This window comes from Hemicordylus capensis, chromosome 4 (assembly GCF_027244095.1).
Source record: "Hemicordylus capensis ecotype Gifberg chromosome 4, rHemCap1.1.pri, whole genome shotgun sequence".
NCBI lineage: Eukaryota > Metazoa > Chordata > Lepidosauria > Squamata > Cordylidae > Hemicordylus > Hemicordylus capensis.
The window spans coordinates 212,956,997-212,980,620 of NC_069660.1; the positions used below are offsets into that span (position 1 = coordinate 212,956,997).

A 23,624-nucleotide genomic window follows, 5' to 3' on the forward strand; every position below is an offset into this window, starting at 1 on the left:
ATGGTTTGTCATTGAAAATCTCATATGCTACCAGATAATCTACACTCAGAACACCTCAGAAACAACAGAACCCAGCAACCCATGGGTTAGCAACCCATGGGGGTGGTTGGCACCCTATGTGCACTACACCACCATTCACTCCAGGCCACCCCAGTGCCCCCCAGGTGGAGTTATGGGGCTGCTGAAGCCTCCATTATTCCCTATGGAGGGAAATGTTAAAGACACGTAAACCTCAAAAATTCCTAAGGAATCAGCCCTTTGCCCTATTTGGTATCTAGGTGCACCATCCCTTGGGGCACTGCCACCCAACCCACTGTTTTGCCCTTGAAGCCCCCATAAACAAGTTGAAATAGTGAAGAGAATGATGAACAACGACTCTTAATTTTTAGGCATGGTTATTTGAGAATTTTGCAGCGGGCGGGAGCCTGTCCCTATGGCACTAGCACAGCAGCACAGCCCATTTGTGGATTCAAGCAATCGTTCAATAAAAACACTCCCTCCCCATGGAACAGTGACCACAGGTCACTTCAGATAGCAAGATAGACCAATGATCTGCCTTGGTACTATGGAACAGCTTCAAATGTTCATTTAACTGAAGTGGAGTGAGCAGTAGCCCAAACAAATCAGCCTACTGTTTAGAATTGTTGAGATTTATCCTCACTGCGTTTAAGAAAGTGCAAAACCATGGACCACGGTTACAAGAAAGAGAGAAGCAACTAAGATTCCTGGGGATGTCAATAGATTGACAGGGGTATTTTCACACACACACTCCTTTTGTCTCCTGTAGTCCAATGTGGATGACCAGTCCCTGCAAAATGGCAAAAGTTATGAACCACTGGCTTAGCCATCATGTCCCACCAAATTAGATTGTGGCCTAAATTACATTAGACTGCTCAACTTGAGCAACAAAACTTAGACACCACTATAACTCATAAAAATCAGAAGAAAAACAAAATAGCTCTTCAAAAGACCCCTGAACAAGTCAAGAGATTCTTTCTAAATCTTTGGAAAGAAAGATCTGTATAATTTCAGAACTTTCCTAACCAGCTTCTGGAAAAGCTTCTCCATGCAACTTATACCATGGCAACTTATACCAAGAGCTTTGGAATTGCATTGAGCTCCCAAAAATATTTAGGTATTTCTGTCTCTATCTTCCAAATATATATATGCTATGTATACTATCTTCCAAATCCTTTTGCAAGGTCAGTTTGCATTTCTATCCCACAGAATACAACCATTCATGCCCAACAGAGAGGCTCTGCCAACTTTTTGCATATCTCATCTTCTGCTAATCACTCAGTGCCTCAGCTGGAGTGGAGAGGAGTCAGAGAAGTCAATTTCAATTGCAATGCTTTTCCGAAGAACAAAGCATTCAGTCTGAAACAGAGTCATTTTGATTTGGAAACAAAAATCTCTGTGTTTTAATTCTTGATTTCGTTTTGGTTACAAAACCTCTGAAATTGCCATTTTCGGGCACAAAATGTTTTGTACCCAAATCAAAATGCACAAGCCTATTCTGGAAACACTGATTGGTTGCCTAAGCAATCAATCAGCATGATGTCTTCTGATTGGTGCTCAGCTCCACCCACTTGAAAATAAAGGCAAGCCTTGTAATTGGTTCCTGCCTCATTAATATTCAGATTTGACCGTGTGTGTTCCTATTGGTGTTTACAAAATTCTGGTACTGTCGCCCACCCTACATACACACAGGGGCCAGGCTGCAGGCAGGGAAAAGATACAGACAGTGAGGCAGATAGATAAATGGCTACAGAAGACAGACAGAGGAGGTAAAATGGCTGACAAATATTTTCAGGTGGGAAGCTCTCACTCTGTCTTTGGGTAAGAGCTACCACTGGTGTCAACATATGATGTGGTGGTTCATTTACACACATGGTCACACTCTGGATATGATTTGCAGTACCAGTAATAATTCACTGATGTTATAATTCTTATTCATGTATGTAAGACCTAACTCTGACAGTTGTTTCCAGTGGTGGGGGGGGGAGGAGAGTGGTCACGATAGGTTTACAAAGAATTCCAAGAACACACTAGAAATCTGAGATTTTCCCTACAATTTGACCCTCTTGTAGGAAAAAAATGATAGTGTCAATACTCCAATTTAAAAAGAGAGAGAGGACTTAATTAACTTTGCACTTCAATTGACTTTACACTACATTTGTGATAATTGGTGATCCAGGTACTTAATTAGTAATTATATTATTGAATAATAAGCCAGTGATTGGGGATATGACTCCTAAAAAGGCCCGGGTAAATCTAAAGGCAAAGGAAAGGCATCTGTTTCTAAACATCCGGTTCGCCTACCTGTTGAGCCTGCAGCTTCCTCCTCCTCCGAGGATGAAGGGCAAATAGTCATGGCTCATATTCTGTCTCGATTAGATGCCATAGAGGCGAGTAAAAATGTTTCTAGAGGAGAGACTTCAGGGCTGCAGTTCTGGGCCAGTCATTGTGCTCGTCGGACTAGCACAGGCATGCAGCTGTGTCCTGCTGATGATGCTGAAGTGGATTGGCTGGAGCACCACAGAAAGTCATGCCCGTCCTCGATGGGTTGTTTGCCAGCTTGGATCTCTGCATATTTTGGTGGCCAGGATTTTCTCATATTTGCATTTGGGGGCCGTGGGGGAATTGGTTGTTCAATAATGCCCGGTGGAAGGTTAACTGGGAGATTGGTCAGATTGTGAGTCTGGGTGGCCGGATGATTCTGCTTTTCGTCGTGGGCCCATGACAGTTTCAGACTGGGGTGATGGAGTTTACTTAACTAACTGGGGGAGTGACTGGTTCTTCCTGGACCTGCAACGAGGTATCTCTAAGTTCTAGATGGGTGGGGTAAGCGGGGCTAAACTGTGGCTTGCCCCGCTTTTGTGGCAGGTGAGTGAGGGTTGGGGTAGGTTGTCTTGTATTGGTGTTTGACTGCAGGACCGATTAAGGCGAGTGGGAAGCGAAGGAACAGCCCTTGCAGGCTTTGTGGCCCTTGGGCTGGGATCTGCCCCTACTCGGAGGCTGGCTGGGCCCACCACTCAAGTGTTTTGCAGCCTGGGTGGGCTCCCCTCAGCGGGGATAAAACCTCACAGTTGTGAGGATGTCTGAACCTGGAGCTGGGCTGAATCAGCACCCAGTCCTTCGCCCTGTGGTGGGCAGTCCTCCTTATGAAGCTGACCCACATGGGTGGTACCCTCACCCTGTTTGGTATGTTCCTCGTTGCAGGTTGATTGTAAATCTAATTAATGAAGATGGCCCTAATTCTTCCAATCTTACATGCCCTGTCATTATTGGGGCCTGGGTGTGCAATGTGGTTCACCTCTATTTTGTGTGTGTGAATTCCTCTGAGGGCCAGTAATGCTAGCTTGCTGTCCACTAGTTCCAAAGCTGGACGCAGAGCACTCTAAAAGATAACTATGGTTAAAGCTGGTCAGGTGTAAATGGCTAATTATGGTATAAGACAGGGAGAGAAATTCACTTGCAAAGAGAGGGGTCTTTGCGGACAGGAGTATGCAATCTTGCTGTCTGCTCCTATTCCTTTAGCCTAGGATTAAGCTAGCAGTACATCTGCACCATCCCTAAAATATCTGTTTCTGAGTACAGTCTCTGGCAGGTATGTTAAACACTTAAACACATATGTAAAACACATCTTATAAGATGTGCCTAGACATTTATGTATTGTACTATAAACAAGGCTGATAATATATTGAGGAATATGATGTTTGTCAACTGTATGAATTTCTCATGTAAGGCTTTTACTAAGTATATATAATATTTATAATAAATGGTATTGCTATGTATTGTGTTAAATTAGGTACAAGTCAAATGAAGAATATGTCTATGTTCGTGGGAGAGGAAGGGGAAAATATATATGTGAAGAGTGCGGAATACGCTGTAAAAAGCCCAGTATGTTAAAAAAACACATTCGCACGCATACAGATGTCCGTCCTTATCATTGCAACTATTGCAATTTTTCCTTCAAGACTAAAGGTAAGAGTCTGTCTTGACTGTCATGACTGTCTTCTGAGTACCCCTGCCCCACCGCTGCCAGCCTATTGATAGCTGCTTTTCTGATAAGCCTAAATAAGAAAGAAGATGTAAGGGTATGGAAAACCTAAATGAATAATGTGGCATTATTATGAGAATAATAATCACTGTCTCCTTACCTAATACTAATCTTCTTGCCTGCCAACCAGATTTTATTAACACTTACAAGGAGTGAAATGTAAAATGTCATTAGCATTGCTGTTGAACTTTATAATGAGTGGCTATTTATTTATTTTAAGATTTATATACTGCTTCAAAAATTTCTGTACAACAAAACAACTTTATATACATATAAAACCTATTGATCAGTCTGCAATCCAAAAAGAAAAGAGAGACCTCCAGGCTGGCATTTTAACACTTGTTTTTATGAGCTTGACTACTGAGTGAATTTGGCTGCCCACCCTCTTTCACACTATTTGATCCCATGTTGGTGGCGGGTGGGGGTGGATGAGGCCAGCAGAGACTGTGCAATTTGCATGGCCGGCCTTTCATTGGAGACACCTCAAGGCAAAGGTGCCTTCCTTTTTTCAAGTACGTATCCTATCTTCAGTTGGGAGTACAGGCAGCTGCCATGCAGATGATGCCCTAAGCCGAGCCAGCCCAAGGCTCAGGGGTGGCCCCCAACGGCCCAGCGGCCTTCCACTGTCCTGTCCCCTCCTGGCTACAGAGGGCAGGAGGGTGGCCGGACAAAGGGGAGCCTGCACTTGCTTTCTTGCTGCTGCCACTATCTGCCACTTTGCAGTGGTGAGGCAGGTGAGTGGGTGATGGGCAGCATTCCCTTTAACAGGGAATACCAGATGTTGACTACATTATCCCCAGCTGCAATGGCCTTTGAATGGAAATTATGGGGATTGTAGTCAACAACATCTGGGATTCCCTATTAGAGGGTACACTGGTAATGGGGAACACCCACCCATCTCACTACTGTCTCCACCCACCACTTTCACAGTGGTGAGGAGGGAGGGTGGGGATGGGGAATGAACATGTCCTTGCCTGCCCTCCTTGTGAAAGTGGCAGGTGGAGGTGGCAGCAAGGAGGGTGAGTGTTGTCCATTGCCTGTTGGCAGCGAACCTGGGTCTCATGTGATCCAGGCTGTCACCACCCTTGCCTGTTGTAATTAATTAAAGCCTTTGTCGCAGAGCAAGCTCACGTGAGGGAAAGAAATGCTGAAGCATCCCTGCTGAGCTTTCTGGCTAGGCTTCTCCTAAAACTATTCTGTAATTATCAGTAGGTTCAAAGGCTGCCACCACCACCCCGCTTATCGACAGAGCTTGAATCTCTCTGGCCTTGGGGTGGAATCCTAGGGAAAATGCTCTTTATTTTGTGATTGGATAAGCACAACAATCTTCTAGGGATGTGCACGGAACCGGTGGGGGCCGGCTCAAAAGCGGGTCATTACTTTAAGGTTGGGGGAGGGTGCTCTTATTCTTCCCGCCATGTTTTCCCTGCCGGTGCTGCTCTATAAAAGGGTCCAGCAGGGTGGCAACGTACTTCCCTGCTGCCCCGTTCCCTTGTTGGGCACATGCGCGCACACATCGGGCACCCGCGTTATGTACTTCCTGTTGCTTCCAGTCCAACAGAACAAGGCAGCAGGGAGGTAAATTGCTTCTTTCAATATACAAATGCAATGTAAATATAATAAACTGCATACTCTGACGGTGGGTACACCTGTATGTTTGTTCTTGTAATTTATGATACTGTTATAATTTGCTGAGCAATCTAATGAAAATATTGTAGAAATGGTTTGAGTCGAGGATTAAAAACCAGCACCAAAAGCAGCAGCTGTGGCTGTTTTGTTTTTTTTACTACCTTTATGTCTAAATTCTGACAATGCCCCACCTCAGGTTGCTTAGACCTATGCCCTAACAAAATAGATGTCGGATCTCTAGGGAGCAAAAGTGATTTACTGACTTCCTGCATAATACTACAATAATGTATTGTTAAGCCACCAGACAGGATATCAATTATATAAACTCTTTTAGAGCAACTATTGTAGACACAAGAGAAACAAGATGTCCATAGTACAGCAGTTCTTTGCACATCCATCTCGTGCCAATCTAGCATGTATCAATTAGATGTGTTGAGCAGAAGAGAGGGACATTTTAACTGTCAGGTATAAAATAGACTTCTACTGTAATTGTCTGTGGGGACTGAAATCCTGGACATATTATGTTCCTGCATAGCTACACATGTATGCGTAATCATAAAGTAATACGTTGATTGTTTTTCTAAAGGAAACTTAACAAAACATATGAAGTCCAAAGCGCATAGCAAGAAGTGTATGGATCTGGGAGTCTCAGTGGGACTAATAGATGACCAGGATATAGAAGAATATGGTAAAGCTTTTTTTCTTCTTCTACTTGTAACTTATTCTTTCCTACACATTTCCATTCCTCTGATCAAACCTTTCCCTTAGGTTACTTTCACAGAGCAAGCACACACTCCAAAAGTGGTGATTGCAAAAGAGTCGGAGCCACACATGTCTTTCCCTGTATCTTATGCCCAGAATGGAGTGTCTGAAATAGGATATATTGGCTGACATCCAGACTAGTACTGTGCTGGTACAACAGAGGCTGATATCTAAACCAAGGCTGCATTGTCACATAAGGGGGAGGGATGATTTCCAAAAATCTCCCCTTCCTTCTGAAGCCCACTGTGTCTCTTGAAAATACGTCTGTGAGGGCTGCATGGCAGGAGGCACAGTGGGCTTCAGAGGGGAGGGAAGATCATTGAAAATGATGGTGTAGCCTTAATCTCGAAGTCACTGCAGTGCTGGTCTGGATGCCAGCCACTCTGCTTGCACACAAGATGCCTCTGAAGTGGAGAGGTAGACCTTTTCAGATTCCATTTAAAAAAACAACATAGAGGAGGTCTCATGTTCCGCCTCTCAGGCATTGTGTTCTGCACTGAACATGGGCATAGGAACCCACAACTCATTCCTAATCTTGCAGCATATATAGATTGGGTGAATAATCACCTACCCTATGCCATTCCATTATAGTCAACTATTGGATTTGGTGCAAATTGGTCATAGCCTAAAATATAGCAGAGAAAGTTCAATATCAATGGCTTGTGAGTGCTTGCTATGTTAGGTTGCAGCTCTTGAAGCCAGTAGCCCTGGTTCTTCAACGTGGTCCCTGTCTTTTATCCCAGTGGGCTATGCGCCTGTGCAGAGACCTCACTGGAACCTAACAAGCTCAATTCTCCTGATTTGGGTGGGAACCCTGCCCCCAGCCGCTATATGCGGCTGCGCCACTCCACATCCCCTCAGTCTTCGCCTTCTGCGCTTCAGTAGATGTCGTGGAAGCTTCAGCTCGGCAACAATTAGGACTAGTCCTTGAATCCTCTTGTTGTTTCTCCTGTTTTCCTTGTTTTTCACTCTATTATTGTTGCTTCATTTCGCGCAGTAGAGTTTTTTTCTTGGCGTTGTTATTTTAACCCCACCCCCACTCTCCATGGCTCTGATCTGCGCTGGGACAGGGCTTGGTGTCCAACCAGCCTGCAGTGTCCTATGCCAGGTACAAAGAGTTTTAAGAAATGTGTTCACTGCAGATCTAAGATCCCTTCCCCCGATACTCATAACAAGTGTCTTCTCTGCCTAGGAGAATCCCACATTGTTGAGACCTGTATTCATTGCCAAAGGTTTACAAAACAGACTCAAAAAAATAGGGCTTCTCGCTTGCGTACTGCCCTGTGGAACTTGGCACTCCATTCGTCTGAGGCCTTATTGTTGAAGCAATCATTCAAAATGACTTCTTTGGTGCGATTGGACTCCGCTCCTACGGAGCAAGAACTCCCGGCCTCAGTACCAGTCTCAGTGCTGCTTCGGACCTCTCGATAGTCTCAGTCCCGTCAGTGCTGTTAGTCGACTTGCCTAAGCCTCCTATGCCTACAGTACTGGATCCCCAACCCCAATCTCTTCGGTACAGATACAGAAGAAGAAGAAGAAGCTGAAGTTGGTTCTGCATCTGTTGGTGAGTCAACACCTTCTGCCTATTGCTAAGAAGAAGAAGCCCACATCAGTTCCTTCTTTGGAGGCCCCGCTGGTTAAGAAACCAAAGTTGGCTTCGGGGCATGGCGCAACAGTCGCAAAGACGTTCATCTCCCATCCGCCGCGTGGAGCACCTCCCTCCTAGGGATCAGAGCGCGTGTTGGGACCTGGAATAACGTTCCGAATACAGGCCCGGAAGAGACTGGGATCAACGTGAGCCTGCGTACACAGATCGATACTGTGTCCCTGCACAACGTTCCTCCTATGTGGAGGACGAACCCTCCTCTTATGGAGATTGGCGCTGAGACTCCATCGTTTATAGACACTATCGCTCTGATTATTGTTCGGACTGTTCAGACTATGGGAAGCCCTGATATGGGTCTTGGTATAGAGAGGAACCCGCTTATGGGGGAGCTGGGACTATTCGTACTTGGCACAAGCCCCCTTCGCATTCAGAAGGGAGACCTCACTCTCCTCAAAGGGGCCTTTGGGACCGTCCTGAGAGGTGCGGATCACCCTATGAAATTCTGGTTCGATCTCCAGTATCAAAAGCTACCCCAGTACCGCCAGCGGAAGCAGATGAGTCGGTACCAGACACAGTGGAAAGCCAGATGGATTCCCCAGCTGTTGGCCCAAGACTCTTTGGCGCCTCCTGAGTCGGACAGTGAGAGTGAACCTGGCTCTCCAGGCTCAGATGCTGTTTCCCTGGGGTCTTCCCCTCTGAACAGTCAATCAGACTCTTAAGCCAGTGTCTCCATCAGAGGACCTTAAACAATACTCGGCCTATGTGGCCCACATGGCCTCTGCCCTAAGTGTGAGCCTTGGTATGCAGCAGAAAGGGGAATTGGACCCTTTATTTAGCCTCATTGATGTGGAGGCTAAGGTACCAGCCTCTCTGCCCCTTAACACTGCCCTGTTGGGAGTCATGCAAGGGCACTGGAAAAAACCATCAACTCTTTCCCAACCCAACAGGTGTTTGGAGAATTTCTACAGGGTACAGATGCAGGATGATACGACTTTCTTAAAGAAACATCCCACTCCTCCATTGTGGTGGAGGCATCCCTGAAGGGTGCAGTCATTCTGCACCTGGTGATAAGGAGGGCAGGAAGTTGGACTCCTTTGGGAAGAGGCTCTACTTGGCTTCGGCTCTCCACTTGTGGGTGGCCAATTACCAGGCCTATAATGCCAGGTACAACCACTTTTTGTGGGGAAAAGTGACCCTGGCTGCGTTCGTCCGGACTGACCTATGAGGCCCACACTAGGATTGAAGATCTTCCTTTCAAGGGTTCTAGCCTCTTTGCGGAGCAAATGGATTACACGTTACAGAAGGTACAGAAGCTGAGGAGTATGGTGAAATCGATGTCCTACTCTTCCTCTGCCCCTAAGCCACAGAGGCCATCTAGGTGGTCCCCTTACCAACAGCAGAAAGCCCCTTCGCAGCAGCAATCTTCATCGGAGCGTTCCTTTCGCGTCAACAAGTTCCAGCCTCGATACAAGTCTGGGTTCCAACCTAGTTCCAACCTTTCAGAAGCAGCGTCCGAATACTTTTCAGAAAAAGCAATGACTATTGGCCCTTTCGGACTCGCCTTGCTCCCTTTCGCAGTGAATTGGGACAAGGTGACTGCGGATCAATGGGTCCTCACAGGCATACAAATGTGCTATGCTCTTGAGTTCTATCAGACGCCACTGGTGTCTGGGGTCGTGACTACTCCATTGACTCTGGAGTTGGACCAGGAAGTCTCTGCTCTTCTCTCAAAAGATGCAATAGAGAAGGTTGCAAATGGGAAGAGCCCCAGCTTTTATTCCCGGTACTTTATCGTTCCGAAACTGGACGGCGGTCAGCATCCTATACTGGACCTCGGAGCCCTGAACAAACACCTTGTGTACAGGCATTTCCGTATGTTGTCGGTACCAACTCTTCTGGCCCTCTTAGAAAAGGACCTGTGAATGGTCTCCCTGGACCTGAGAGACGCATACTACCATTTCTCCATATGCCCTCAGCATTGCCACTTCCTGCATTTCCAGATAGGGAGAATCCTTTACTAATTCAAGGCTCTGCCATTTGGTCTCACAACAGTCCTGAGGGTTTTTACAAAATGCCTGGCCCCAGTGGTGACCTTTCTGCAAGAGCAAGGGATGCAGATCCTACCGTATTTTGATGATTGGCTCATCCTGGCGAGTTCCAGGCAAGCTGCCCTGAAGTCTCTCGACATGGTCATAGATACTCTGCAGAGCCTGGGCTTACAAATCAATTCCGATAAATCCCAGCTGGATCCTGTCCACAGGATACAGTTTATAGGGCTGATCTTCGACACCGGCCTGGAGAAGTTCTTCCTTCCAGAGGCCCGCATAGAAACGCTTGTACAGCTGGCCTCCGCTTTCCTGGCCAGAGGGCCGCAGACCATGCATTCAGTACAGCGCCTGTTGGGACATATGGTAGCCACCACATGCATGCTTCCACATGTACACCTTCAAATGCGCATCATTCAACGGTGGTTCCTGGATGTGTTTGACCCCCTTCAGGGCTCGGCTTGGTTGGAGCATACCCCTCCTCGAAAAGTGCGGGAAGCCGTGGCATGGTGGGTCGAGACTCGCCATCTGAAACACCGTGTCCCCTTCCATCTGTCCCTGCTGGGTGATTACGACCGAAGCATTGGAGCTAGGTTGGGGCACTCATTTGGGCAGTTTTCGCCTGAGTGGCCATTGGACGTCGACAGAGAAAGGTCGGCACACCAATTACCTGGAACTGTTGGCCATATTCCATGCCCTCAGGGGTTTCTTGCCCATAATGGCGGGTTGTTCGTTGACAATCCAGACCAGCAATACAACGGTGAAAGCCTAAATAAATTGGCAGGGAGGCACAACCTCGAGGGGCCTTCTGTTCCTTTCACTCGACCTGTGGCATTGATGTGTGGCACATGTGGTGGCACCTCATGCAGTCTACATCCAGGGGACCCTGAATGTCCAGGCAGACACGTTAAGCAGGCTTACAATGGTCTCCCACAAGTGGTCCTTCAACCGAGGTGTTCTCCCGAACATATTCGCAATCTAGGTTGCTCTGGCTCTGGATGTGTTTGCGGCTCGGGACAATGCTCAGTGTTCCCTCTATTGCTCCAGGGGAGGGGAAGGCGCGGGCTCTCGGGGCGATGTTTTCGTCCTGTCCTGGACAGGCCCCTTCCTTAACCTGCTTCCTCCATTTCCCCTCATTCCAAAGGTTCTGCACAAACTGAGGGAGGACCGCGCCAGGGCCATCCTGATAGCCCCCTGGTAGCCAAGGATGCCTTGGTTTGAGGCTCTGAGGTGGCTGGCAGTGACTTAGGTGCGCCTCCCACTCTGCCTTGCCTGCTGTCACAGGAGAGAGGTAGGGTGCTCCATCTGGACATCCGATCCCTGCACCTGACCATCTGGAAGTCCTACCAACTTCCAGGTGAGACTCGGGGACATTCTGCTTGCGGCTAGAAAGCCATCGACGAGGAAGTCATATGAACATAAGCGGACACGCTTCTGTTCCTTTGCTTCTCAAAATGGATTTGATGTGCTTAACCTGTCTGTTAAAAATGTTTGTACCTATCTGCTATATCTGAAAGAGTCTGGTCTGAAACTATCTTTTCTCAGGGTACATACAGTGGCCATTGTGGCGCATTCGCCAGCCCCCCAGGTTTCCTGGTTTTAGGACCCAATGGTTAAAAATTTCCTGAAGGGTTTATCCCATGTTTTCCCAGATGATCCTGTTATGTCACCGGCCTGGGACCCGTCGGTGGTTCTAGTTGGATTGCTACAACCTTCCTTTGAGCCTTTGGCTTCAATTGACCCCCTTCTCCTGACGTGGAAGGCTGCCTTCCTGGTGACAATCAGCTCCACTAGGAGGGTGAGTGAACTGTGGGCCCTGAGGGTTGATCCGCCGTACCTGCAGTGTCACAAAGACAAGGTGGCACTCTGACTGGATGTCAAATTCCTTCCAAAGGTGGTTTCTGTGTTTCATTGTTCCTTGCCACTCACTTTGCCCATATTTTTCCAAAACCCTTCCTCTGATGCAGAGTGCAGGTTGCATCATTTGGATGTTAGGAGGGCATTATCCTTCTATGTCCAGAGGTCAGCAGAATGGAGGAAAACTCCTTCTCTGTTTGTTCTGTATGATGGACCCCACAAGGGTCTACAAGTTTCTGCTCAGTCCCTGTCTAGGTGGATCGTCTCTACCATTGAGCTTTGCTACAAATTAGCACATAAACAATTGCCTGCGACCGTTAAGGCCCATTCATTTAAGTCCATGGCGGCCTCTGTTGCCTTTGATTGTGCGGTCCCTTTGGACACTATCTGTCAGGCAGCTACTTGGGCTTCGCCCCATTCCTTTATTCGTCATTATGCTATTGATGCCAGGGCACGGAATGATGCTAAGTTTGGCAGGACTGTCCTGCAATCCATTTTCACTTGATGTACTTCATTTCTTGAAATAAATACTTCTGGCAGATTGCATATCGTTTCAGTTTGTTCCCTCCTCCTTGGGTGCTAGCTTGTTATGAGCCCATTGGTGTAAAAGACTGAGACCACGTCGAAGAACTACAGGTTGCTTACCTGTAACTTTGGTTCTTCTAGTGGTCATCTGTCCTTTTACATGCCCTCCCATCCTCCCCGCTGGGTCTTCTGGACTCCGTGATTGAGGTGATGTGGAGTGGCACAGCCGCATATAGCAGCTGGGGGCAGGGTTCCCGCCCAAATCAGAAGAATTAAGCTTGTTAGGTTCCGGCAAGGTCTCTGCGCAGGCACATAGCCCATTGGTGTAAAAAGGACAGATGACCACTAGAAGAACCAAAGTTACAGGTAAGCAACCTGTAGTTACATTCATCCAAGATGATAATGGAATGATTGTCTACAATCCAGCAGAGCTTGTGCATCAAAATAGGAATAAGGTGGGGCAGAATAAAATGGGAATGAGGTGGTTCTGCTTCACCCTGCCGGTGTGCAGAGGGAGAGGCCATTTTCAGATGTTTTTAAATATCACAAAAGCTTCCCTACCGGTAGAAAACTAGCACAGCAAGGAGCAGATTGACTAGAACCTTTCTCCCTTATATGCTAGAAGGTGTTTTACTTGTAGAGGGAGAGCCAGTTTTACATGGGGAATATTAAAAAAACTAGCCAGCCCGCACAGAGCATCTGTGCTCTCTTTGGGGCCGGCTTCCCCTCCCTCCCCACTCTCTTGTCCCCTCCCTCCCGCCCCACTCTCTCTTGCTCCCTCCAGATGAGTCCAGATTGTTTGAATTGCCTGCTTTTAGTAACACTTTTTTTTTTTACACTTATATCTCGTTCTTCTTTCGCGGAGCTCAGAGCAGTATACATGGTTATTTTTATCCTCACAGTAACCCTGTGAAGTAGGCTAGGTTAGGTAGGTTACACATTGTGCAGTTTTATTTAAGATGTTATATAAACGTGCAATTTCTATATGTGAAATGTGTGCTATATTGTCAAGTTTCCCATTCATAGAAAAATGCTTCCAGTTTTAATTCAAACACTTTCAGTGAAAAGGGCAAATGTTAGAACAAATAAAAGGTGCTCAGCATTTTGCCATATATAGTTAAACCTATGGTACTCTGTTGGGCAGCAGCGATATAGGAAGATACTGAAAGACATTATCTCATACTGCACAGGAGGAGGCAATGGTAAACCCTCCCTGTATTCTACCAAAAGAAAACCACAGGCTCTGTGGGTGCCAGGAGTCAAAATTGACTTGATGGCACACTTTACCTTTTTACCTTTATCTGGTATCTGCTATCGGATCTGGATATTGTTCCTTGATCCCTGCATTCATCCATAGCTGAGAATGAAATTATTAGCCTTAATAAATTCACATTAACTATACAGGTGGACCGCGCTATACGCAGCACTGCTATTTGCAGTTCCAGGTATCCATGGTCACCTAATTGACACCCGGCCCTCATTATCCGTAGACACAAAAGGGTTAAAACCCACATATCTGCGGTTTCGGGATAGCTGGAAATGACCTTGGAGGTCATTTCAGGCCACCATTTTGTGAAGAGGAGCCATTTTGAGGTACATCTGGGTGTTTTTTTTAAAAAAAACATTTCATTGAAAAATTGGGAATTGGGGACGGGAGAGTCATTTCTGGACAGCTGAAGACCCACAGAGCACCGTAGCGCACTTTATTTGGCTTTCCCCGAAGTGTTTTTTGTGTGGAGTTTTGCCCATTTTTCAGCCTCCAGGAACCTAACCACCCCGCATTTCCATTGCCACAATGCCCCATTAGCCACGATTCTGTTTTCCGTGGTTGTTGTGGAGAACGGAACCCGCGCGGATAATGAGGTTCGCCTATATTTCCTTTTTCTTCATAATAGTGAGAAATGAATATAAAAATGCATGTGGCTGGCAGCGATAAAAAATGCCCTTTCTTGCATTCCTTATTGATTCAAGCATCACATAAAGGAATGTTGGACATTAAAGTTTAGGGCTTCTTAAAATGTGCAACCAAACACAAAATGTGAAGTACTAGTGGGGGGATGTGCACATCTAAAAGAACATTTGTGCAGTTTGAAACTTCAGGTCATGCAAAAGTTGTATTATATTGGATAATGTAAAAAGTGGCTGATAATGAGACAAGTAGAGTAGTCCAGGCTCTTCTAGAACCCCAGTCCCTGATGAAGCTTATCCATTTCTCCTCCCGCTGCCAAAGACTCTTCCCGCAGATGCTATTCCCTACTGAGTCTTTACCAGTGAATATAACACTCTTCTGAAATAGTGCTATCAGGTTCCTAGTTCTGAGAATTTTCTTCCGTTCTATGTAGAACTAAATGCCATGGTTTGTGACTTTAGGCACCAAAGCTTGTGTGCACAGACGGACATGCATGAGTGTGTTTAGCAGTTCATGCTATAAGTGTAAATTATACTCGCATACCATTGTGCTATTCTGAATCTTCCTTTTAAAAAGCCCTGTTAAAGTGTTTTGAATCACAAACACAAGGTGGTGGTAATTGAATTAAATAAAATGTGATATAGTTTAAAACTTTTTTCCACTTTAGCCCAGTAAGGTATAGTTAGTATGACAGCATATTATTTCGTTGGCCTGTGCTCTAGTGTGACATCTTTTCTTCCCTCTGAGTATTTTTTCTGATTTATGTTAAATTGTTTGTTGGATTTTGGAGAGGCTGAAAATACAAAGTAGTGACTTCTTGTTGAAAGAGCAGAAAGGGTTAAAAGAGTGATACGCTTTCTCGTACTTGGCACCCAATAACCAAGTAAATTAATTGAATTTAATTCTTAAAGATGTGAGACAGACAATGTAGTTATCTCCATTGGTATGACTCCGTTGCACACTAAACTATTTTCACCACTTTACAGTGGAAATTGAATTGTCTCTTATTGATAGACAGAAAGGGGCAAAAGTAATCTTTGCTGTTGGACAATAGTCCTCCTTAATTTAAGGAACTTCCATGTGCAACACAAATAAGGCAGCAAAAATAGAAGGCCATATAACTGAAAGATTGAGATGTATACAAAATGCAGAACTTGGAGGTAACAATAAGATGGTGCAGAGCTGAATGGGACACAACATTAGCTGCTTTTGTTCTTAAGAGTAGAAGTAATCATTGCTGTGAATCTTTCATAGTTTTCAACATTGCTTTTTCAGCTCCCAGTGTAAATACAAAAGAAATTGAAAAGCTTTCTTTTTTTAAGCCTAATTTCCTTAAGGAAAGTAAACTTATGAGATCACCCAGCATTCTGTATGTGCCTCCCCCCCCCTCAACTTTACAGTGCCTGGACCAATATGAATCAAATAGGGTATAGTTGTAGGGACACATAAGGACAGCTCAAGGGCATAGTTTGTGATGTCATCCACCCCAATTCAAGATGGCAGACACGTATATGTTTGAAGCACAAGTGAGCTAATTTGTGATAGGGATGTGCCGAATCGCAGTTTGCGCGCAGATTGGAATATATGTGCATGTGTGGAGGCCATGTGCATGGCACTGCCACATCACCATGTGAGGGGTGCTGGGGTGGGGGGGTTCAACCACAGCAGAAAGCTGCATTGAGCAGCGGAGCAGGAGGTACCGACCTGCTCTTCTCATTTTTAAAGGTGCCCAAGGTGAGCTTCAAATCTGGGCATGAATCGCGATTCATGTACATCCCTAACTTGTGAACCCCTTAACCAATTTTAACCAAATTTGCTACATTGGGTTGGCTTAAGGCAAGGGCATAGTTTGTGATGTTGTCATCAACCCTGACTCAAGATGGCAGATGTGTGAATGGTTGGCACAAGTGGGCTAACTTTTGGACTTCCTAACCGATTTGAACCAAATTTGGTACAGTTGTAGTGAGTGACACTTAAGGACACCTCAACGGCACAGTTTGTGATGATGTCATCCATCCCAGTTAAGGATGGCAGACATGTAAACATTTAAGGCTGAAGTGGGTTAACTTGTGAGGATCGTAATTATCAATTAAGATTATAGTGAAAGGAAAGTAGGCAGATTAGTACTTAGAACAACTTGTTAACATCAATTAGATTTTTGAAAGATCGCTTACGAGACATTAATTTAGGATTATACATTGTAATTGGTTAAAAATATGATACTAGTTTGCCTCCCGTAATGCAACAGAAGGTTCCTCTACAGAACTCTTTGAAACAAGTTCAAAAAAGCAGTTCAAAAAAGCAGTCTGGGGTCTTGATGCAAGATCTTTATAAAGGGGCAATGATGCAATTACATGCAAATTTCTTTCTCCCTAGGTATCAGGGATATCTCTTGAAACTGTGTTGCTAGGATACCTAAGACTTAAAGCAGGTGGACAAACTTTACTTTGGAAACGACTGACCCTTATTGGCGCCGGGGTGTGTGTGTGAACATTTAGCCACCTGCATAACACCAAGGGGACTTTTTCATTCATGAGGATGTAAAAGAAAAATCAGGCTTCCTTCTCAATTGTGCATACAATTATATTGAGGATTTTATTTCCCTTTTGTTTTCTAACACAATTTCCGGGCCCTGTAGGACTCATGAAATTCTTCAGGTTAGTGAGCTAAAATTTAGTTTATGTGCATTGAGCAGATAATTAGCTCTGTTTCATTTAGTCTTAACAAAGTTGCTAGGTGTATCATAGCTGCATGAGATGGTTGTGATCTGGCAAGTAAGGATCTCAATCACAGCTTGAGCTTTCCTCTTGTAAGCTCCGGAGCAGCTTGGTTCTTTGTTGTTCACAGCCAACAATCAGATCCAGCTGCATATGCAATTCTCCGGATTGCAGCCAGAACCTTTATTGAACCAATTGTAGCTTAAAATATCCTGTAAGCTTTTAGACCTCCTGCAATCCTTCATTCGCACAGACAATGAACCTGATTAATATTTTTCCATTAAAGTATACTGATCCATGAAGCTTTGAGTAGCTCCTTCCCCTATCAAGATTAGGGTTGACAGGAAAATACTGCAGTTAATGCCAGAACAGAAATCAAATCAATTGTATAGGCTCTTCTTCCACATTTCATTTGATTTTCATACACCTTAAGGCAGTATAATGATAATAAAAGGAAGTGGAGAGTGTGAGTGTATTCATGGGAGGAGCTTGACTGATACGTAAGAATTTGTAGAGCTTCTTACAAAGCTTCTGCACATCTTCGATTTCTGTGGGGCTTGCACCTTTTATATGAATGAGTATTTTATAGTAGCAGGGCTCAGTGGTCCCTCTAATTTTTGCATCTCTGTGCGGAATGAGTTTTGTTCTGGGTGGCAGAATCAAGGCACTGTGTGCACATATGCATTCAGAGTGGCGCCTTGCTACTGAGTGGACATTATAAAACTTGTGAGCATGTGCACACACCTTAGAGAGAACAGTGGCAGGGCTTGGTGAATTGTGGCAGTTTTCTTATGTTTGTATTTGCTCTCATTTGGGTCTTAAGTGATCCATGTCATTTCACCTCTTATGTTTCCACTCACCCTTGGATCTTTCATCTCTTGATCCTTCCCACCCTGAATACAGCACTACTATGTCTGGAATGCTGGCTTCTGAACTAAGCTGTCAGACCAGGTGAACCATTCAGTGTGACACACTACAACTTAGGGTTATCATGTTTCATTGTGCATTCCTCATAATTAGGTGATTAATGCCCCAATCTTTAAGTACATTTATTTGGCAGAAACGTGTGTGGGTATGATCACAGTGAAAAATATTTTCTAATAAATGTGTTTCAGGCAAGAGTATCCAAACATGAGGCCCAGGGACTTTTATCAGGCCCTTTTGAGGTCCCCGGTGGGCTAGAGGATCACACACACACATTATTGAACTTTTTTCGGATCTGTGAAACCATGTACTTGGTAAAGTAAAGAGTCTGACCTCCCAAGAGCTATTCTTACATCATGACTCAACATCAGCCTCTGCATTCAGTTGAAATTGGCAGTAGTACAGATGACAAGGATTGTGGAAAATGGGAGTTTGCCATTTTCAAGCATTTCAGTAAAGAGCAATGGGTATGGAACAGATATTAATGGCCAATAGAGGAAGAGGCAGGGATAACAGGGACAGGTGAACCTAAGGAGTTGCCAGACAGATAACCACTCTAGCTCAATATTGTCTGTACTGACTGGCAGCAGTTCTCCAGGGTTTCTCCCAGCCCTACCTAGAGATGATAGGTGCTTTGTGTATACAAGGCATGTCTTTTATCATTGCATTATAGCTCCATACCGAAGTTCTGACTAAAAGGATATGAGGGCAGCTCTCTTAGCATGTAAGAGGCTTCCAGAAGACAAGCAATGGCATGTGAGAAGTGAGTTCAGATACTGAAGAGTTGTCAAGGGGTGGCAAAATGACACAACAGGTAGTAAAAGGATGCTGGTGAAAGGATTTTAGCCACTTACATTTCCCCCCCTAACTAGCCATTTCATCGGACTGATAAGCATTCAGTTCTGATCCTGAACAATTCACATGAATGTGATTTGGAAGATACGTTTCAATACAAATACTGTATATACTCTGAACAAAATATACTTGGAGACTGAAATGTTTCACCCTAACCTCAGCTGCATCACTCTGACATGTGCTGCACACCCACGAATGCACACTAATGTCGTCTCATATGTTGATGCCAGCGGGTACTCCCAGTCAGTGGCTGAGAAGAAGGGCATGACTTGCACAGAAGACCATAGTAGACAGCTGGGAGTCGTCGGAACAGTCCCTTCTATGAAAAAGTGTCTGACAGCTAGTCTTATAATTTCAGAAGATACATCAAAGCCCTTTTAATCTCTGGGGCGTTCAGGTTCTCCCAGTCAGAGATTTGCCACCAGATGTCAGTGTTTGTCTGAGGCAATAAAGGACATAGTGGAAATCAGTGTGAAGTAAATTTTGGCCAGTAGGTTTATTTTAAGTATGTGATGAAAAGTTACCTTAAGTACACAAGCATGTTCAGTTGTGGTGATAAGAGGAATGTCTTTTCTCCGTTGTACTACCAAAACATGTTGTTGTCATAGTTATAGCTAATGGTTGATCCACACTCTGGATTTTCCATTACAAATCTTGATTTGTTTATGAAGGAATACCACCTTATTTACATTTGGTTAAATTTAGTACTAACACTGGCTGGCATGAAGTGCACTCTAACATTGGTGTTTCCAACCCACCAGGTCTGCTGCGCATGCGAAAGTCAGCCCTGGGGGTGTTGAGGAGACATTAAAACTGTGTGCGGGCACTTGGGTCACGTTAGTTTCATTGTTTGAAACAAATCCATGGAAGTAGCACAGCACAAGTGCCTGCATACTGTTTTAAATAGCTGCGTAACTCCCCACCTCTGCACCACCCCTGCGGCTGCCTTCCCACATGCACAGTAGCCCCGGCAGGTCGGAAACACTAGCATTGGAGTGTGCATCATGTCCACCACTACCTCTAGAATAAGGAAAGTGTGCTCAGTTAGTGCCATTCTTGTTTCTGGCTATAGAACCAGTTTCCAGAGGACTAAGTCAGGGGAGTGTGCCGTTGTCCATGCATGTTTATAAACTCACCTAAGGTATACGAGGTGCCGTGCAGAAATAAAATACTCAGATATCCTCAGCTGTGTGTATATGGGAACTGGATTATTAACTTGTATAAACTTTGTATTTATTTGTTTTTGTTCAAATAACAAATTTTAACCAAATTTGGTTCAAATAATTAGAATAAATTAGGTATTGATTCATTCATTCAAATCTGTATACCCCACCTTTAATATATATTAAAGTCCAAGGTGGCTAACAATGATTAAAATGTAAAAACAAACCATTTCAAATACAAAAAATAAAATTACACTAAGAGCATAAAACAAGAACAGATTAAAAATAAAGCATAATATAGCTGATAAAGACAATGGGATCCAGACTAAGTTATGATTAAGCACCTCTGAAATAAATGAGCCAGGTTAGTTTTTATGGCTGTTTTTAAATTGTTGCATTGTTTGAACTTTTATATGTGTTTTAATTGTTTTTATGTTAACCGCCCAGAGACGAAAGTTTGGGCAGTATAGAAGGAAGGAAGGAAGATAGATAGATAGATAGATAGATAGATAGATAGATAGATAGATAGATAGATAGATAGGACTAACTTGAGTCCTACTAATTTCAGATGGGCTTAATAATGTCTAACGTAGTCCAGATTCTGCCCAGTATAAGAGACTTTTGTCTTCATATAAGATTTTTATTTTTCAACATTCCATAAGCAATTTTGGGTTTTAATAGCTGCGTACAGTGCAGGTAACACAACATTTTAACAGTTTAATTTCTACTTTAGTGATAAGGTGTTTTGTGTTTTGTGTTCAATTTCTGGGATTCGTTAAATGTGTTATAAATAAATCGGTATAACGAGTTGCAGATAACTCAAGTTAAGAAATCAGAGTTTTTAAAAAGACAAATGTATTAGTCACTTCCCACCAACTCCAACAAAAGCAATTAAAGTTTTGTTGATGGTGTTAAACAGAGTGCTGTTAGTTCCACTGTAAGGGATGTTTTGGCAATGGGAAGGGAAGAAAAGACTTAGGATTCTTCCAAACACCATTGATAGCAGCTTATTGTAGACATTAGTGGAAACACCTGCAGCAAGAAAGAAACCTCACATCCTACTGCTGCCTCTTGGTGAAGCATTTTTAGAGAATTCCCCTTTCAATTTAACGATCTCTCAACAACTTTGTATCAACAACTGATACAAATCACAATATATGTAGGGGTCATTTCAAACAACTCAAGGTTTTGTGCTTTTTCTTTTCACAATAAATAGCAGAGTTGTTTCTCCATATAGGAACTATAAAACTCCCTTTCCCTAAGCTTGGTTCTCTGTTGTACTTGCAAATTCCCACACTCTCAAACAGCAGTATTTTTATCATTACTACTATAACTGTTTCACCCAAGCTAGCATGCTGACTCTGATAGTGAGCACTGTGTCAGCCTTTGCTGGGCTTCACCTGTTGAATGCAGCCTATGCTATCATGGATGACCCACAATTTTATGTGAAAATCTTTATTCTGTAATTGGTAACGTTTTTAGAAAGTCAACACAAATAATATGAACAAAACTTTTCCCCTACTTCTATTCTTCGTGAGCTATTAAAATATTTTGTTTTGTCACTAGAACACTTTTGTGAATAGCTGCTGTATAGTATTAGCCGAACACCTTTGTAACTTCTATGGTATACTATTTAAAACAGACCTTGTAGCTTAGGGTTTGGTTTTCTCCAGATAAAGTAAGAATTTAATTGAAAAAGTTACAAGAAAAAAATGTAATAGGTGCACACTTCCTTAAAAGTGGAAATTCAAAGACTGAACATTGTGCAAACTAGACTGCATTGTCATGTTTAATTGCCACGTTGGTGTTAATTGTCCTCCTCTTCCCCATACCCAAATAATCCAGCTAAAATAAATCATCTTTAAAATTTTATTTCATCAGTTGGGAAGTTTAAATTCTGCTAAATTCTCTTTTCACTAAAATCAATACTATTCTAAAATGTGTACTGTGCTTATTTTGTGCCCATAATTACTGGTCTTTTGATGCAAGAGTGCAAATTAATGGCTCTCTACTGAATGATCAAAGGGCATAGTTTGTATTCCTCCATAATGTACTCTTTTGCTGTTAAAACATTAGATTTTAAGAGAGTCCTTTATTTCTGATGCTTCAGCAAATTATTGAAAGAGAGGGATGAGAATTCTACAGAACCAATCATTTATGAACAAATTATGCAGGACTCAAATGTCTGAACAATTACACAATGATCCCCACCCCACCCCCACCCCCCGGCAAGAATCAATTCACCATGTACGCATTAATCCTAGTTTATACAGCCAGGACAGTACTGAAAGTTTGGAGGAGGTGATGGGAGCTCCTCTCCTCCATCATATGAGAACCAGGCCCATTTGCTTGATGGAAATGCATCTCCACCCCATGCTTGGTGCTTGAGGGAAATGCCTCTCCACCCCATTGTCAACATCTGCATGTCTTACTATATCAACCAGGGCTTAGTCTTGGTACAGACTTGCAATCATGCAACTTTAAATAATTTGCTGCAGTAATACTAAGGCTTATTTTCCATAGCAAACCATTACTATATGTGTATAGCATGTGATTTTGTTTTCAGATGTGAAATGGCTAGATAACAGTTACCTTCACAAAGGTATGAGCATTTGTCTAGCTCCTTTTAAAAATACTCATTCTTTTGAAGTAGTTATCTGTTCCTTACAATCCATTTTATTTTCATTGCCAGCTATAAATTCAGCAGTGGTTGGTTTCACTGCTGTGGTCAGCCCAGCTTCTAGGCTTTAAAACATAAAGTAATTGTACGTAAATATGTACATAAAAGTAGGCCAGTGCAATTGGTGTACAGTTTAGAACATTATTGTGTGCTGCTGACAAACTCATTTAAAACACATGGGTGGTGATCTAATACTCCTAAATTATAGTTCTTGGAGGTGAACGTTAATTTGACTTCTGCCTACTCACTGGACAAATTTATGCCTAAAATGACACTCCTTATTTTACTGTTACGATCTTATAGCTCTTTTCGAAAGGACTGGAAGTGTTGTTATCCTTATGGATGGATAACTGAAGTGCCTGTGGGTAACTAGGAGATACCAGCAGACTTGGGATGACTTGCAGATTTGTTGGTGCTCAAAAATTCTGAGGAAAACTCTAAGGGGGCCAAACAACAACAAAACCTGCCCCCATGCTAGTCAGTGGGATGGAATGTTCATGGGCAGAGTGCAATTAACAGGCAAACAGGTGGGCAAAGCTAATGGAACTCTGTGGCAATGGGAGGAGGAGGGTTTGAATGAAAAACATGGAAGAATTATCAGCTTGAAGAATACTCGTTTCTGCATCTGAGAGGGAAGGGTATGTAAATCTCTGATTTCTCACCAGTCAGTTCACAGCTTTTTGTTTCTGAAGGGGAAAGGTTTTGAAAAGGAGCTGGGACTAACCACCAGTCTTCCCCCCCCCCACAAAAAAAACCCCACTCAGAAAACAAAAGAATCTGCATATGGAGTAAGACCCAAGTTACAGTAGGGACTCCTGTCTGTTTCGCTGACTCTGGTTTTTTTTCATCAGGCTTAGCCACAGGCACACCAGGTATATACTGCAACATT

The 23,624-nt window shown here is 43.8% G+C and overlaps 1 protein-coding gene across 10 annotated transcripts in view; it reads left to right on the forward strand.

Moving 5' to 3' along the window:
- The window catches only part of HIVEP1 (HIVEP zinc finger 1), a 151,823-nt gene that overhangs the window by 118,884 nt on the left and 9,315 nt on the right, over positions 1 to 23,624 (forward strand). For 9 of the 10 annotated variants that reach the window (XM_053248792.1, XM_053248787.1, XM_053248791.1 and 6 more), the window contains 2 exons: positions 3,812 to 3,987; positions 6,279 to 6,380. In XM_053248792.1, the coding sequence (XP_053104767.1) occupies positions 3,812 to 3,987; positions 6,279 to 6,380 (278 nt within the window). The remainder of the gene's footprint in view (positions 1 to 3,811; positions 3,988 to 6,278; positions 6,381 to 23,624) is intronic. The other variant, XM_053248797.1, reaches the window with a different exon arrangement.